A 17,674-nucleotide genomic window follows, 5' to 3' on the forward strand; every position below is an offset into this window, starting at 1 on the left:
TGAAACATTTGAAACAGTTGAACTGTTGTGTGAAAAATAAAAGTACTTCCACCTGCAGCTGGTTAGTGTCAAACTATCCATCTTATTATTACTAATTGGCTAGGGCAACATCTGCCACTCAATGTTTCATAGTGATGGATCTCAAGACAGACTACCCCATAACTAAAAAAATCCTTGATGAATGTCTGTTCAATCTTTTATTGAAAAACATCCAACAACAACAAAAGCAGTTCCATAATATTCCAAGACACCACCACTTCTTGAAACCTTGCAAAATTAATATATTTGTAGAGGAGTTGCATGTTTTTTTCATGTGAAACCGTGGTCATGTTAAATAAAGCTGCATGCTGCCATTTCATGATTGGCAAATTGTCCTGGAAATGATGGAGCCTGTCTGTACTCAGGGCTATGTCAACTCCATGATTCCATAATCCATATCACAATACACATGCAGAATTTGGTACTGGGCACAGGATTCGCCATCCTGAAACTTAAAACCTTTCCTTCTAAAGGTTTGTAGCTCCCAAAACACAGAAAGTGTCTGGGCACACTTGGGACCTTAGGAGGCAGAAGGCGGAAGGGCTTCAAATGCCCTGGCATAGTTGTTTTGCCTTTCCCAAGACCAGCAAAAAAACCAGAATATATGAGACAACATTAAGCAGAAGTGTGCAAAGTTGTTCAATCCACGTAATTCTAGCACAGGTTGCAGAATTCAGCTTGTCAGAGTGCAGAGTTCAGGTTGCTTTCATGTAGCTCTTTTAAGTAGATACAGCCTTATAAACAATAAGTAGCATAAGTGCATGTTTCAGCTAGGTTTTGTTGGGCGAATTTTGTTTTCTTTCAAATGTTGCCATCCACTGAAGTCACAAAGGGAAGATTGGTTTACTTTATTAGAACTGTTTCAAATTATGGGGTCTGAATAATTTAGACTATTGCATTGAGTCAAGCAGACAGTAGAAAAGGCCAAGGTGACTACGGATTAGTTCAAAAAGTATAATCCAAAATGACCTTTTATGCTCCATATGCAACCAACTCCTCCATATAAGTAAGTATATTGATGTAAATAATGGGCATTGGTTTGCCAAAGCCAAGTGCTTACCATCAATATATGGTATTTTGCAGTCCAGTTCAGGTAGACAATAAGCTAAGCTTATTTTTTATGATTGAGGGTTAAAGTGAACTGGAGAAGAATGTAGGGTAGGTTCAGGTTGAGTGGCAACTTCTAGCCCTGTAAAGTGTCTGCAGTACCTCTTCATGTGACTCGTGGGCTTCCCTTTGTCATCCTATGCCTGAGAATATATGAAGGGGGCTGGGAAGGCAAAGGGACGTTCAGCTGTCATCACCAGCATCTTCTCTGACCATTGCACCTTCATCAAATACATTGGATGCTCATTGACTGATGTCCTGATCTTCCTTTCACAATATCTTCAGTATTTAATGCCTTTCTGTACCCTCGGGTGGTCCTGGGTGTGTGGTGTGGATCTGAATCCAGGCAATGAACCAATAACAGACAGGCAGAGAGATTATGTGACCTATCAGCAACAGGATCATGCAGCTTTAAAGATCCTCCTCTCCAGTTGGCTAAGCTGATAAACTTCAGCTCCTCAGGGACTCACTGCTACACCCAGAACCTCACCTTCCTGTCCCACCAGAGTTACTCCTGGCATCATGAGTTCCTTTTGGAATTGGCTGTTTATGGGGTATCATTCTGATAATACATTTACAGAGTATTTTAAATGCAGCTGTGCCACAGAAAATATAATGCATTTGCTGATCTGGGGAAAACGTCCTTTGTCTACTGTCAGGGAACTGACATCGGAGCTAGAGGCGGAGGGAAGGCTCTCAAATGATGCTGGAGAAGGGCCCAGCAGGGAGAGAGGCAGCTCGGCAGATGGGGAAGCAAATCAGCGCTACACCAGGGATAAGGAGGGGCTGATGGGGGAATCGGCGAGAGGGCTCCAGGACTCTTCACTGGACACCAGCGGGGAGAGCACTGGTCCCCCGCTACCCACGCCCACCCTGCGCAGAAGACTTCCGCGCAGAGAGAGTAGGAGGAGACTGGGTGTCAAACAACTTTTATGTTGGAAAAGATTTAAGAAACGCCCACTGACGGATTCTGCTAGTGACTGAGGCAGCCATGAAGTGAAGGGCTGCCCAGACTGAAAGGTTTACCAAGGCAACAAGCCTGGAGAGGCGGCAACTTAATAGCAAATGACTTTTGGATGGAGGAAGGGAAGCATCCTGGTCTCAATACTATACACATTATAAGGCTCCTAATACAATGCATGCAAAAGCACAGAAATTCACAGAGGCAAATAAGTGGAACTAAAGGTCAGAAGGGTCTGTAATGAAAGATCATGGCAAGAAAAATACTCTTTGCGAAAGAAGATTTCGCTGCATCCACAGTGACATTCTATGCTCCTCACTTCAAGCGGCACTTTGGAAATAATAGAATATATGAATAAAGAGAAGCTATTACTATGGAATGTTTTTGTATAAGAGGCAAACATTTCAGTTCGCCTTCAGAATTTCATGTTTCTGAATAAGTGTCTTGCTTACATACTTCAAAAGACATGCAGCAATAAAACTGCTAGCACATTTGCAAAGCTAAGCAGACATGGGCTGCCCTAACTTAGCAGGGCCAGTACTTCTGAAGTGTCTAGAAACCAGGACTCCTGAACCAGGGGACCACCTGGGTCCTCATACCTATAGCAACTTTTACATAAATTGTACTTAATATATTAATATTTAAGATGGTGCAGATAATTGTGTTGTTCCATGTGAAAACTGAGTCCCTAAATATCTAAACTCCTTAATTTAAGAAAAAAACAGTCTCAAAGTTGTAGTGAAATTCTAAATACACATTATGAAACACACAAGTCTGCTGCTGAAAGGATCATCCCCATCCAGATATTTCCATCGTCCACTCTCTTGCAATTGTGGTTGCCCAGTGACAGCCAAGAGAGCAGCAGGGGAAGGAGCAGGGAAAATGCATGACATCACGACACCATCTATTAATACATGTTAGAGGGGGAGATTATTTTTCCCAGAGATGCTGTATGTGGATATGGCCGAATTCCACCCTAGTGACTGTGGAGGAATTCATTATACCATCCTTTGCAAAGTCTCCTCCTCAGCATGTAATCTGGAGTCTAATACAGATGGATAGGATGGTCACATAATGCTACTTTGTCTTAATTGTGTAGTCCATCATTTCAGTTTGTTTCCTTCTTTTTCTGTATTTTCTTTGATTTGCTGGCTTTGTTTTTGTTTCGTTTGTTTGTTTCTCTGCAGGGATTGGGCAAGGTGTCCCAGTGGTGGCTCTCATTGTGGAAGGAGGACCCAACGTAATTTCCATCGTCCTTGAATATTTACGTGACACTCCTCCAGTTCCTGTTGTAGTTTGTGATGGCAGTGGGCGGGCATCTGACATCCTGGCATTTGGTCACAAGTACTCCGAAGAAGGAGGGTGAGTTACTTGCCAGAATACTTTTTTAAGATAAATCCTTCTTTGGAATCATTTGCATTCTGATGTTGATTTATTTCAGTAACAGCAGAAGTATTAATTGGGGATAAACATTATAGCTGATGATTAATGAGCAATACCACCTATTAACATAACCCATAATTCCATAATCACTTCAGTGAAGACGCCAATATCATGCATGCATTTATTTTCTTCTGCCTGACTGGAGGTTTAACTGTAGCTGGCAGGTTAGAACTACTGCTTGAAGCAAGACCGTTTTCACACAGAAAGTCATCCTTTTATATTATTTGATATAATACTTCTTGCTGACCATTCCCATAGAATACACATGTTGCTTTTGTGGTTCTGGTAACTGGGTTATTAAGGACTGCTGATATTCCTGTAGGTCAGCTACCTCCATTATTGCCCTACACTACTGCTCTGTGGAGCCAAATGCAATAAAGTCTTTCTCTATTTACTAGCAAATACTGCATTTTTATGTGAGTGTTTCTCTTCATACTGTTCAAGGTGTTGCAATGGGATATATCCAGTTCTGTAATTAAGATGGCCAAAGGCCAAACCTTTGCTCTAGAAACACTAAAGAGATGTCCTGCAGAGTTAAACAGGACAATGTATGCTAATCCCCTGAGACCTCTGGTGACTGTGGTGCAGAAACTCCCAAGTAGGATTATTGCCAGCAAGCCTTGAATGCTGTGCTTTCTGTGAACAAAAAACAGTATAATATATTGTGCACCAGTTCAGGATGTTCTCCTTCTGTTCTTCCTTACCAATCTAATAGTTTTGCTCTGTTCATTAGCCAAGTCCATCTTCATTGTCATCTCCTTCATGAAAATGCCCACAGGTGTACAAAATGCATGCCTACCTTTGCAGTGCTTTTATCACTAAGAAAAGCAATGACACAAAAAGCAAATGAAACCTTTGTTTGTCTAGAATGATAATAAAACCAGGATTTTAGGCACAGATTCTTGAAAATATTTTTTCTCAGAGCTAGCCTTTTACTTTCCAGTTGTGCTTTTCCACTTCATTTGAACATCTCCTATAATTCCATCTATGTCCATTCAAGAAAACGTTTGCATCACTTAACACATCCTTGTAGATGTTGAATCACCTGCTTGAAAATGCTAAAGATGCCAGCCTGAAATCAAAACACTATTTTAGCTGCAAACAGTATAAAATGCAAAAATAAGTACTGGGACAGAATGTTGTGAAAGTTTTACAAAGTATGTTTTAATTCTTAATTCATTTCATTTATGGAGGAAATGAATCCACATTGCTGCTTTAGTGCTGGCCCTTGGTGAATGTATGAACCAGGAAGTATCTCTTAAGTACTAAAAACAGTAAAACCACACCAAAAATAAATAATGGGCCATCATCCCCAGTCAGTCATCCCCTAAGGCATAGACAAATAATTTTATTTTATTTTTTAATATTTCTGTCTGTTGACAGACAGACAGCTGCAACTCTGCAGGTTCAAGGATCCTCAAGATCTCTCCAAGACAAGCCACATTTTCTAGTTGTTAGGCACTTGGCTGTCCTGAGCATGTCCTGTTCACAGCTCAGATAGTTGCATCTCTGCTTAGAATCGATAGTATCAAGCTGTTTGTTTCAGTACCTTAATTGCCTCCTTGCAGGAAGACACAAAGGTACTAGCTTAATACATGAATGAGAATGGAGCATGGTTTCTAGGGAAATGTCTTGGAGGGGATGATTGATGAGATGGTGTTTGAGGATAAAACCAGAGCTACTTGATGGTTTGTATCTTTGTTGCTTCCACTCTGGTCCCTGCCTTGACCCGTACCCTACCTTTAGTGCCCTATATTATCCAACCCAAATAATCACTGCCACCTGCCCTATAACATCTAGGGCCAGCCGTAGCCTTTTCTCCCCCTGAACAGGCTTTTCACTCCAACTTTGCACATATGCATGCTCATCTAGTTGGCCTCTTCCTGGGATGTGGAATACCAGGCATGTGCACAAAATCCATAAGCAAAGTCAAGTGTATAACCATAACTTAAAGGGCAAAGATTCATTTCTGCAATACAAGAAATACAAGAGGACCTCTTGGTGTTGCCATTCTGCCAGCTTCTGAAAAGTCACCTATCTAGGCAAGCATTCCCCCTGAACGGAACTTCTGGTTTTATTGTTTTAACTGTTTTAATTGTTATGCTTTCTGGTTATTTGTTTTATTGTATTTTTAAATTAAATATCTTTTAATGACCCTGTGGATTTGTTATTGTGTATTTTAATTATGCATTTGTTTTATAAAAGGTAAAGGGACCCCTGACCATTAGGTCCAGTCGTGGCCTACTCTGGGGTTGTGGTGCTCATCTCGCTTTATTGGCCATGGGAGCCAGCATACAGCTTCCGGGTCATGGGACCAGCATGACTAAGCCGCTTCTGGCGAACCAGAGCAGCGCATGGAAACGCCGTTTACCTTCCTGCCGGAGCAGTACCTACCGTATTTTTCATCCCATAGGACGCTCCGTCCCATAGGACACACCTAGTTTTGGGGGGGGGGGGAATAAAGGGGAAAAAAATTCCTTTATTTTTCCCCCAAAACCAGGTCAGGGAACAGCGGGATGGCGGCGCTGCGCCTCCCCGCTGTCCCCCGAGCTTGTGGGGCTGGCCGATGTCTGCCCGAAGCGCGGGGCGCTCTGCTTCACGCGCCGGGCGCAGGCTGCTATCCGCACGTGCTCCCCACGCTGCAGATGTCTGCCCGGCGCGCAGGGCGCTCTGCTTCAGGGTGCCCCACGCGCCGGGCGGCAGGCTGCTATCCGCAGCCTAGGGAGCCCTGCGGGAACTCCCGCGGGCTCCCCAGGCTTGCAGATAGCTTCCTGAAGCCTGGAGAGCGAGAGGGGTCGGTGCGCACCGACCCCTCTCGCTCTCCAAGCTTCAGCGAAAGCCTGTATTCGCCGCATAGGACGCACACAGATTTCCCCTTCATTTTTAGAGGGGAAAAAGTGCATCCTATAGGGCAAAAAATACGGTATTTGTCTACTTGTACTTTGACGTGCTTTTGAACTGATAGGTTGGCAGGAGCAGGGACCGAGCAACGGGAGCTCACCCCGTCGTGGGGATTCGAACCGCCGACCTTCTTATCGGCAAGTCCTAGACTCTGTGGTTTAACCCACAGTGCCGCCCACACCACATTGGTGTGGGGGGGTGTATCAATCACACATATGCATATATATGCACATTATGCTTTAAAAAATTGCCTACAAAGACTATGAGCATTGTATACATCCCCCACCTCTCTCAAGATGGTGCATAATTGAGGATCCTGAAAACTGTCCATGTTCTTTACACTGCTGTGTACGTATCTCACTATCATGGTTGCTGAGGGAAGACTGGGAATGAACCATCAGCCAGAAGCAGGTTGCCTAGTGATCAGTATGGTAGTCAGTGGCCTCTTTTCCTCTGGCTGCCATATCCTAACCTCATGCTCCTATTCATCTTCTGGTGATGGAGCAGGCCTACAACGGCCCCATTCTGTCTCGGGTTACTGACCTTGCAGGGATTAGTCCCAGCCAATGGAGAGCCACTTGTCTTGTGCTTAGAAAGCACACATCCAAGAAGTTTCCCCCTGGGCCCTTTCCTTTGGAGAAAACCCAAACTGCTGTTTGCTATGATTGAGCACAAAAGAGCAGTTTTTCCTGGGGGAAGCAGTGGAACCAGAGGAAGTGTGGATAAGCCACATATGTGTGTTCATGCACCTGAGTGTATACACACATGCAAGTGTTTGAGAGAAGAGAGATGTGAATCCACAACTGAGCATTTTCAACTGGCTTTGTAATCAATTTCAGTGTTTCATGACTGATCAGAGGGATTTTCCCACATACCTAATTTTCCATGAATATTATCAATGGGTCTTCCAAGCATGTCCGTTTTAACCATTAGACACACTTCACTTCTCTGAAATCTCCATGCCTTTCTTCCCATTCATTGCTGTGTGTCATTCCAGTCCTTGTCAGAGATCATAGCTCTTTGAAGGACCTGAATCTTGGATGTGGAATAATGGCACACAACATTTTAAAAAAATAATGTGAATGTGCATAACTTCCAGCAATTTGGTTCCATTGCCACAAAGTTTTAAATGTTATGAAAGGAAGAGCTCTGTGAGGATGCACAGTTTAATTTCAAAAAATGTGTCTTCACTGCTTTCTGCTAATCCTGTTGCAATATTTCCTTTTGCACACATGATGGTACCAAAGGGACAAAGGAAACCCACAGTTATATAGTTATTTTCAGAGCATCCAATTCTACCTCTGAGGCTTTCTAAAGAAAAGTTCATGTGGTGACTTTAAAGGATTGCTCTGGAGGTGCAAATAAATAGCAGCAGGATGGGGAGACAAGGGGAAAGCATATGAAATAGTGTTGTGTTTTTTTGTATTTCCAAACCTCATCAGGAAAAACCACTGTGAATAGAATCACAGAACTGGGAGTTGCTACTGCTTTTCTCAGACAAAAAAAGAAAAAGAAAAAGCTGAAGTCATCTGGTGACAACTGACTAAATGATTTGGAATTGGCTGTGGACCAGATCCTGCAACTCATCTGTTCATTACAGTGTAGCAGGCTTCCCAGCTGAAAGATGGCAATGCAATTTAGTGCTGTGTACATTATCCTCTTTGATGCAGGGCACCAGTTCAAAAGAGATTTCCATGTAAGAGAGAAGGATGCCAAAGTCCTGTCATTTGTCTACTGAATCTGCCAGAGCAAATAAAAGAGCCATTCTACTGGGGTTTTTGTTTTCCAGTGTGTTTGGTGTAGAACTAGATTGCCAAATGAAATAATGAACTCATCCAGCCACTGGTCCGGCAAATATTTTTTCTTGTGTTAAAAAGTGATGTTATTGAAAGAAACTACTTCTAAGCGCTTATTTGCCTTCTGAGTTACAGCTAGGATCACTGACCTAAGCATTTAGCAAAGACCATTTTGCACATTCCCCTCCAGATTCAGTGTTTCAGGGGTTCCAAAATGCTTAATTGCCATGTGGCTTTTTGTAACTCCAAAGTGCTTTAATTTCATATGTAGGAGAACTGAAGAGGTTCCTGACTGGAGGTCAGTTCCCCCACGTGCTCTTGTTTGTACTTCCGTTATGCACCTCCAGTTCAACTATATCCTGTTGCAACAGCTGACACAGAAACTTCACAATCCTGGAACTAATATGGCCCCAAATCCACCCTGGTCACCAATTCTTGGTTGCTTTCACCCAAGCAGCACTCTTGCTAACACAGATATTATATTGATATATAGATATAGATGATTGTTGGGAGAAGATTGAATTTGATGAAGGATCAGTATCATTCCATGCTTTCCTTCTTGTTCAGACTTGTCTCACAACAAGCATTACTGTAGCTTTCCTTTGGCTTGACTAGTGCACAGAGAGCAATTTCCCAAAGTTCTCAGATTTAATCCCTGGCATTATCAGGCAGGGTTGGTAGAGACCCCTGTCTGAAACCTTGGAGAGCCACTGCGTGTAGATAACACTGACCTAGCTGGCCAGTAGTTGGACTTCGTAATAAGGTAGCTTCCTATGTCACGCTCATTTTTGTACTGTAGGCTACATTCTGGCCACAGAAAAGTCAGTGATATCTAGACGTATCTCTCTGTCCAGGCGAGCAAGAGGCATTATTAAAGTCCCAGAATGTGTGTGGAACAGTGTTGGTGAAGGGGAAACCTGCAGAGAGTCCCAGAAATCAGATACTTCAAAATATATGAAAAGTGCGCAGAACAAAAAAAGTAGACACATCATAGGCTTTTTCCTTTGAAGCACCACTGACCCAGTGGCAGAGCTTCATGCGGGGCTGGCGGGCGTCCTGGGGGCATGGTACACCCACCGGGATTGCGCTGCCGGGGGCAGTGTGCTCCCCACGCACTCCTCTTCCTCCGCCACTGCACTGACCAATGGGAAGAGTCTGCCAGAGGCTGCAGTCAGGGGAGGGGGGGTACAGCCAAAGCCAAAAGTGGCAAAAGTTTGCAGTTTTGCAGAATTGTCTGGATGTCTTTCTCTGCACCACCCCTCCCTTAGAAAAACACCCCCAAAACACTCTCACAAATATACAAAGCAGAAGAGGGTATATGTCTTGCATAGCATAGTAAGCAAAATAAGGGTACATTCTCACTTTTAGCCAATATGCAGTGTAAATGCACTTTTTTTGATGGACTTTTAATGTTATATCCTCAGTGTGCTGTTGTAGCATTATATAATTAGAATGGCCACCTACACATCGGCCAAAAAATGTGAAATCCATCACCCAAAAAAGAAAGAACAAACATGGATACTTTTTTGCAGTTACGGTAATGAAATTTTTAAAAGCTCAGTCACTGATTTTGCCTAAATGCTTCCATACCACTAACATGGATGACATGGGGGGTGTTACATTTTCGTTGTATTTCAAACAAGTAGATCGCAAAACCCCTTAAATGGATTGCTCCTAAAAGTTGGAGGAGCATAATCAGATTTCAGTATGTTGATCTTTGACCTAAATTACTTGAACTTACACAAAGTGTGCTTCATTATTGTTCAATGGCACACTGCAAAAGGGCAAAAGAGAAATGGAGATGGAAGGGGGAAGCACCAGTGGGTGAGGCTCCGTGGGTCTCCTCCTTGCCTGGAAGTTCTTTCTGGCAGGCAGGGGTGCAGCCTCTTAGCTGACAGCAGAGACCAGTTTGTGCTTTAGTTATGTACGGTTTGTTTTATAAAAGAACAGAAGGCTTTCCCTCAATCTGTTCCTGCTTACAATTATTTCTGCTTCAATGAACCACCAAGAAATTGCACTTGAAAATGCCAAATCTTGCCAGTGGCCTAGAAGCGTCACAATATAAACTGAGTTTATTTCATGAAAGCAAAAAGCTAAGTGGCAGGTCACATAGCAAATTATGCAAATAGCCTGCCTGCAAAAGAGCAACCCATCTCTGCCTCTAACCAGTATGATTTTACCTAGAGGATTCTCTAGTTTGTCTAAAGGATACCCCCCCCCGGGGGGGGGTAAAATTTCCAAAACCTTAGTATCAGGTTAAAGAAACTTGGTGATATAAATACTACTTTGAAGAATTCTGCACCACATGTTTGGGGGACATGCTCCATCACTGGGATATTGCCTGGTTTCAAAATATGTGCCCCCCCCCTCTCTCTTTCTCTCTCTCTCACACACACACGGAGAGAGAGAGAGAGACTCTTACATAATTCCAGGCAGGTGGTTAATTGCTTCGTATTTCTCATTTTGCAGATGTGGTGGAGGTTCTGGGGCAGTGTCACAGTGTCATTTTCCTTGGAGACAGGGCACTGGAGACTTATATTTATAATATCTGGTTTTATAAAAGGCCTCAGGTTGTGCTGAAGATCAATGGCATGCGTGTGACATCAGGATGTTCGGAGGAGCCAGGAGCAGAGCCAAACACGGTGGCATAATGACTTCCATGTTGGTGGCTCGTGCTCGGCCTCCTCTTCCTCCTGCTGCCGCCACCAGTCGGGGGGGTGTGCTTTGCCCATCTTTCCCTTATGTGGCAGGAGCAGGAGGAGCTGCTGGCCAGGGAATCCATGCCATGCTTGGTTCCGTGCTCAGCCTCCTCCACCTCCTGATCATTTGGAACATTAGGGGCCACCCCCCCAAAAATAATAATATTGGGGGCCCCAAAAGGGCTGAGCCCCTAGGAGTTGCCACCCCTGATTTCTATTGAGGATTCATCCACACTTCTGCTTGTCCCGCCCCTAGAAAGCTGAGATCTGAGCTGTTTTCCGCTTGACCAGAGCTTTCTAGGCCTGGACTGGGCCATTTTGCCCTGGCCCCGCTCTTTCTCAGGGAAAACCCACTCTTTAGCTTTCAGTTGGAACAAAGAGCAGTCTGTGGAACACCCCATCACCATTTGCTCCAAAAGCTAAAAAGTGCTTTTCCTGGGCAGAACAAGAGGAGGTGTGGAGAAGCCCGCAGGCTCAGTGAGCCGGAAGTTGGGCAATGCCAGTTGCAAAGCAGCTTCAGGCCCAACTTCAGTGGGGCTTGAAAATTCTTCAGCTACCCTCCTATCTTTTCCTTATCATACCAAATTGAAAGCTGCTACGTACCTGTGCTGTTCTGCCCAGTTGTGGGCCCTTTAAACCCAGTCAGGGCTCAGCTATTTGGATGACAGGTCTGCCAGCATGGCACTACCCAGCATGCTCCCTACCACCTCCGACAATGGAGTGGCACAGTTCCTTCTTTTTATTGACCACTCTGCATTCCCACTCCATGGCACGTGAAACAGTTTCTTTTTTAACTTGAAAATATAGCATGCTACCTTTTTAAGGTTCCCTTTGCACATATCACCTAATTTGGTAAAATTAGTCCAATCTAGTTTATTCAATTAACTACACCTGTGATTTCTATGAGACTAGGCAGAGTGGCTGCAATAGAAATTAAGAAACCAGCATAGGCTTTTCCTCTACTGATTGCCAACCCAAAATAAGGACATGGGTCCAACAAATCTGTTCTTAGTTCATGAATGTCTGGTGATTTTTAACCCCTCTGCAAAAGGCTACACTCAGCAAGAAATGGAGGTGTGCTATTCACATGGTGAACAACTACAGTTTTACTGCAGGTAAAATAGCTGTACTTTTCATCACTTTAAGCCCATGGTTTTAAAGTTGCTTACCCTTAGGGTCCACATCAATTGTCTGCTGAGAAACAGCTGAATTTGCAGGAGGACCCTGGCCAGGTCAGATAGAGCCTAGGTAACTCGCTGTGAAAATTGAGAATGTGTCCTAGAACGACCCTGACTCTCCCTCTTGGCTGCGTATTTCAAGGCAGGTTTGGTAATACAGGTAGACAAGATTTCTTCCAGGGAACCTGGCCTGCCATTATTCATCTTTTCATCAAAAGATGCCTTTTAAGGAACCCCAGTGCTCCTAGGAACACAGTTTGAAAATATCAGTGTAAGCTGTTTGTTGGCTACACATGACTTTCTTTGACATTTGCAAGACAGGTGAAACAAAATATTAATCAGTATGTATTAATTTGTATCTGAAGAAAGTAGTTAGTGGAAGGCTAAAGAATGGTCCCCCTTTTCTTTTCTTTTTTAAAAGAAAGGGGCTGAATAGTTTATTGCAGAACTATCAAATTCCACCCTTCACTTGCTGCTTTCCCATTTGGGAAGGGTGAGGGGACAGGAAGGCTGTCTCTTCCCCCACCCCAGGAGCTTGGTATTGGGAGATTTTGGTTGGGAGAATGACTAGGAGATTGCTCACAGATCTCCCAGCACCAGTCCTTAGACTCTTGTTCTCATTCCTCTAATATTTGTCAGCAATTATGCTCATTTTTTTCCAATCATTTTAATGATGCCCCAGCTGTAAAGAGTTTGACTCTGGTTATATTTGGAGGAATCTCTTTAGGCGATGGCAATTGTAAACAACACAAATGGAGGGATGATTAGAATGATGAATCCTTCACCTGTAGGCCCAAAGAGTGCCCTGTTGGGTCAGGCAAAAGGCCTACCTTGAGCAGCCTTCTCCTGCCAACAACAGCTAGCCTAGAACATCTCTAAAGTTACACATAGCAGAACATGGTCATGAAAGTGGGGGACTGGGTATGACTCTTATTCTGGGTCAGACTCTTATTCTGCCTACTCCCCACAGCCGAGTGTCACAAGCAGGTGGAGCTGCCCACCTGCCAATTGCCCAGGGCCACAATGCCACCAGAAATCAAGCCATGTTACCAGTGGATTCCTGCTTGCAGAGGTTGGACTAGGTGATCCTTTCAGTTCCTTCCAACTCTATGATTCTAGGTGCAGCTTATGGCATAATAATAATAATAATAATAATAATAATAATAATTTATTATTTGTACCCCGCCCATCTGGCTGGGTTTCCCCAGCCACTCTGGGCGGCTTCCAAAAAAACCAAAAAACACTGAAATATCACACATTAAAAACTTCCCTGAACAGGGCTGCCTTAAGATGTCTTCTGAATGTCAGGTAGTTGTTTATCGTTTTGACATCTGATGGGAGGGGGTTCCACAGGGCGGGCACCACTACCAAGAAGGCCCTCTGCCTGGTTCCCTGTAGCTTTGCTTCTCGCAATGAGGGAACCGCCAGAAGGCCCTTGGCGCTGGACCTCAGCGTCCGGGCAGAACGATGGGGGTGGAGACGCTCCTTCAGGTATACTGGGCCGAGGCCGTTTAGGGCTTTAAAGGTCAACACCAGCACTTTGAATTGTGCTCGGAAACGTACTGGGAGCCAATGTAGGTCTTTCAAGACCAGTGTTATGTGGTCTCGGCGGCCGCCCCCAGTCACCAATCTAGCTGCCGCATTCTGGATTAGTTGTAGTTTCCAAGTCACCTTCAAAGGTAGCCCCACGTAGAGCACATTGCAGTTGTCCAAGCGGGAGATAACTAGAGCATGCACCACTCTGGCGAGACAGTCCGCGGGCAGGTAGGGTCTCAGCCTGCGTACCAGATGGAGTTGGTAGACAGCTGCCCTGGATACAGAATTGACCTGCGCCTCCATGGACAGCTGTGAGTCCAAAATGACTCCCAGGCTGCGCACCTGGTCCTTCAGGGGCACAGTTACCCTATTCAGGACCAGGGAGTCCTCCACACCAGCCCACCCCCTGTCCCCCAGAAACAGTACTTCTGTCTTGTCAGGATTCAACCTCAATCCATTAGCCGCCATCCATCCTCCAACCGCCTCCAGGCACTCACACAGGACCTTCACCACCTTCACTGGTTCTGATTTGAAAGAGAGGTAGAGCTGGGTATCATCTGCATATTGATGGACACCCAGTCCAAACCCCCTGATGATCTCTCCCAGCGGCTTCATATAGATGTTAAAAAGCATGGGGGAGAGGACAGAACCCTGAGGCACCCCACAAGTGAGAGCCCAGGGGTCTGAACACTCATCCCCCACCACCACTTTCTGAACACGGCCCAGGAGGAAGGAGCGAAACCACTGTATAACAGTGCCCCCAGCTCCCAGCCCCTCTAGACGGTCCAGAAGGATGTAGGATGGCAATGTAGAAAACAATTTCTGAACAGCTTCAGTGGATCCTATTCCCTATTTGATTTCATTTGCTTTTACTACAGAATGTGATGCATTTAAGAAGATGAGAAAGAATGAGATTTTAAATGAGAAAACAGCTACCACAGTATGACAGCTTTTACACTTCAAGGGATACATTTTTCTGAATTGTTAAATCCAACAGAAGTTCATCATGTATTAGGACTGGCAGTGCTGCTTCCAAGTAAGCAAATGAATAGTATTGGTGACTGACCATTTCACGGTTAGGAAATCTGGAACAAGAACTAATATTCATAGAGTATTTTGTTCTGGTGTCAAACTTCTGTGAAGCAAAGCCACCCACCCTAAATGGGGATAAGTGATTCCCTTAACAATATTTTTAAATTTCCCCATGCCAGGCTTCTTGACTGGCATGGGAAATATCTAAGTATTTGGAGGGCTAAAATGTGAAAAATGGGCGGCATTTATTTTATGTCCCTCTAGCCCAGCCTTAGCCAGCCTTGGATCTTCAGGTCTTGTTACTGCAAATTATAGCTACTATTATCGGTTTTGTTGTTTAAAATATATATGGCCCACCCTTTATCAATATGAATACTGTTAAAAACTGTGTGTTACCAAGATACAGTAGGTATCATAGCGGCTAGGTCATCTCTCTTTAAGCTAGCACATGGTGGTTTTGGTCATGATCACTGCCTCTGAATCTTGGAGAAATGCTGGGTCCGACTCCAGCAGCTACATCAACCTCTGAACCTGATCCTTCAATGCGGGCATGTAACATACGGTATACCCTAAAAGCACTGCACTGGCCGCCCCATAGTTGCTGCGCCCTGTTTATAATCCCCTAAATATTTGGAGCCCAAGAATCTGTAGGAGACTTGGCTCCTACAGTATTAAAAACGGAAATTTGCCCTAAAACTTGCTCAGACCGCAATGCAGTTTTATGGATCTGAAAATGTCCTTACAGGGTTCCTTCAGATGGAGAATGACTGATGATTTGTTGAGGAGTACCCAAATTGTAAATAAAGCCCAAAAAGCCTTAAAGGATTATTTTGAAATTAATATGAATCAGGGAACGGAAACAAGGGTTATTTGGGATGCCAGCAAAGCAGTAATGAGAGGATTTCTCATTCAACAAAATTCAATTAGGAAAAAGACACAGAATGAGAAAAAAGAAAATTTTGGAACAACTAAAAGACAAAGAGAAGAGACTTAGAGGTAACCCAAAGAATTTGCAGATACAAAAGGAAATTAAAGCCTTACAGATTCAATATTCACAGATTATAAATCAAGAAATATAACGGAAACTAAGGAGGATGAAACAAAGGAACTTTGAATCTGCAAATAAATGTTGGAAACTCTTAGCTTGGCAATTAAAAAAGAGGCAAAAGCAAAGTACTATCACAAATATTGTAACAGAAGGAAAGTCTGTGAAGAACCCTGTGGACATAAGAAAATGTTTTCACAAGTATTACAAACAACTGTATAAAAAGGAGAAAGAGGGCCAGGCTAAAATTGAGCAATTTATTAAAACCAATGGTTTGCAGAAGATTCCTGAAGATAAAAAGATCCTACTAAAGGGACTAATTACAAGCCAGGAAGTGGAATATGCAATAAACTCAATGCAACTTGGCAAGGCCCCGGGACCAGATGGTCTATCAGCAAAATACTATAAGAAAGATTGGCTTATCCAACCATTGGTAGAAGTATGCAATATGATTCTAGGAGGGGGCAAAGCATCTGAAACCTGGAAGGAAGCTTATATTACTCTGATTCCAAAAACAAGATCAAGATAGATCCAATGTCAAGAATTACAGACCAATCTCCCTACTTAATGTGGATTATAAAATCTTTGTGAATATACTGGCTAACAGGCTAAAGAAGGTTCTGTCTGAATATATACATAAGGACCAGGCAGTTTTCTGCCTGGAAGACACATGAAAGATAATATTAGGAATGTTGTAGATATATTGGAAAAGCTGGAAGCAAGAAAGAACTGTAAAGCAATGTTAATGTTTATTGATGTGGAGAAAGCCTTTGACAATGTATTTTGGAGTTTTATGTTACATAATTTAGAAAGTATGGGGGTTGGTCAAGACTTTTTAAATGAGATTAATGCGATCTATCATGAACAAAAAGCTAAAATTATTGTAAATAATGTGGTCTCGGAGGAAATTAGAATAGAGAAGCGAACCAGGCAAGAGTGCCCACTTTCCCCTCTGTTGTTCATTTCAATCCTAGAGGTCTTGTTAAGTATGATAAGAAAAGATGAACAAATTAAAGGTATTACAGTAGGATCCAAACAATATAAATTAAAAGCCTTTGCTGATGATTTAGTACTGACATTACAGGATCCAGACTCCAGTGCAGTAAAAGCACTGGAGTTGATACAGGAGTTCGGACAGGTAGCAGGATTTAAGTTAAATAGGACAAAACCAAAGTATTAGAGAAAAATCTGGATAATGATGAAAGAAAATTATTACAAGAAAAGAAGGGCTTAGATTTTGTGAAAAAAGTTAAGTATCTGGGAGTCAATTTGCCAGGGAAAATTTTGAATTTCTATAAAGATAACTATGAGAAACTATGGAATGAAATTAAGAGAGATCTAGAGATATGGTCAGATTTAAAATTGTCACTAATGGGCCAGATTTCGGTGGTTAAGATGAATGTATTGCCAAATATATTATTTCTGTTTCAAGCCCTCCCAATTATTGACAATGTGAAATGTTTTAAAGAATGGCAGAAAGCTTTATCTAGATTCATCTGGCAGGGGGGAAAACCCAAAATTAAATATAAATTACTAACAGACTCTAAAGAAAGAGGGGGATTTTCCCTGCCAGATTTGAAGATCTATTTTGAAGCAGCTGCGCTTTGCTGGATTAAGGAATGGATACAACTAGAAGACACCGATGATTTAGATCTGGAGGGATTTGACAATGTGTTTGGATGGCATTCATATTTATGGTATGATAAAGTAAAGGCTCATAATGCTTTTAAAAACCATGTAATTAGGAAATCTCTGTTTAATGTGTGGATAAAATATAAAGATCTCTTAGAAAGGAAGACACCCAGATGGCTTTCACCAATGGAGGCGAAGGCCCAGAAAAAGTTAAATATGGAAACCAAGTGGTTGAGATATTCAGACCTGTTATTGGAAGACAAAGAAGGTTATAAATTAAAACCATTTGATCAAATCAAAAATAA

General features: G+C 43.0%; 1 protein-coding gene across 12 annotated transcripts in view; it reads left to right on the forward strand.

The window, feature by feature from the left end:
* TRPM3 (transient receptor potential cation channel subfamily M member 3) overlaps positions 1-17,674 on the forward strand; it is a gene marked incomplete at its 5' end in the record, with an annotated part of 403,362 nt that overhangs the window by 293,673 nt on the left and 92,015 nt on the right. For 11 of the 12 annotated variants that reach the window (XM_080972224.1, XM_080972216.1, XM_080972225.1 and 8 more), the window contains one exon: positions 3,295-3,469. In XM_080972224.1, the coding sequence (XP_080828350.1) occupies positions 3,295-3,469 (175 nt within the window). Of the gene's footprint in view, positions 1-3,294; positions 4,927-17,674 lie in introns of those variants that run through there. The other variant, XM_080972219.1, reaches the window with a different exon arrangement.

Source organism: Podarcis pityusensis (assembly GCF_964106645.2).
Source record: "Podarcis pityusensis genome assembly, chromosome: 11".
NCBI lineage: Eukaryota > Metazoa > Chordata > Lepidosauria > Squamata > Lacertidae > Podarcis > Podarcis pityusensis.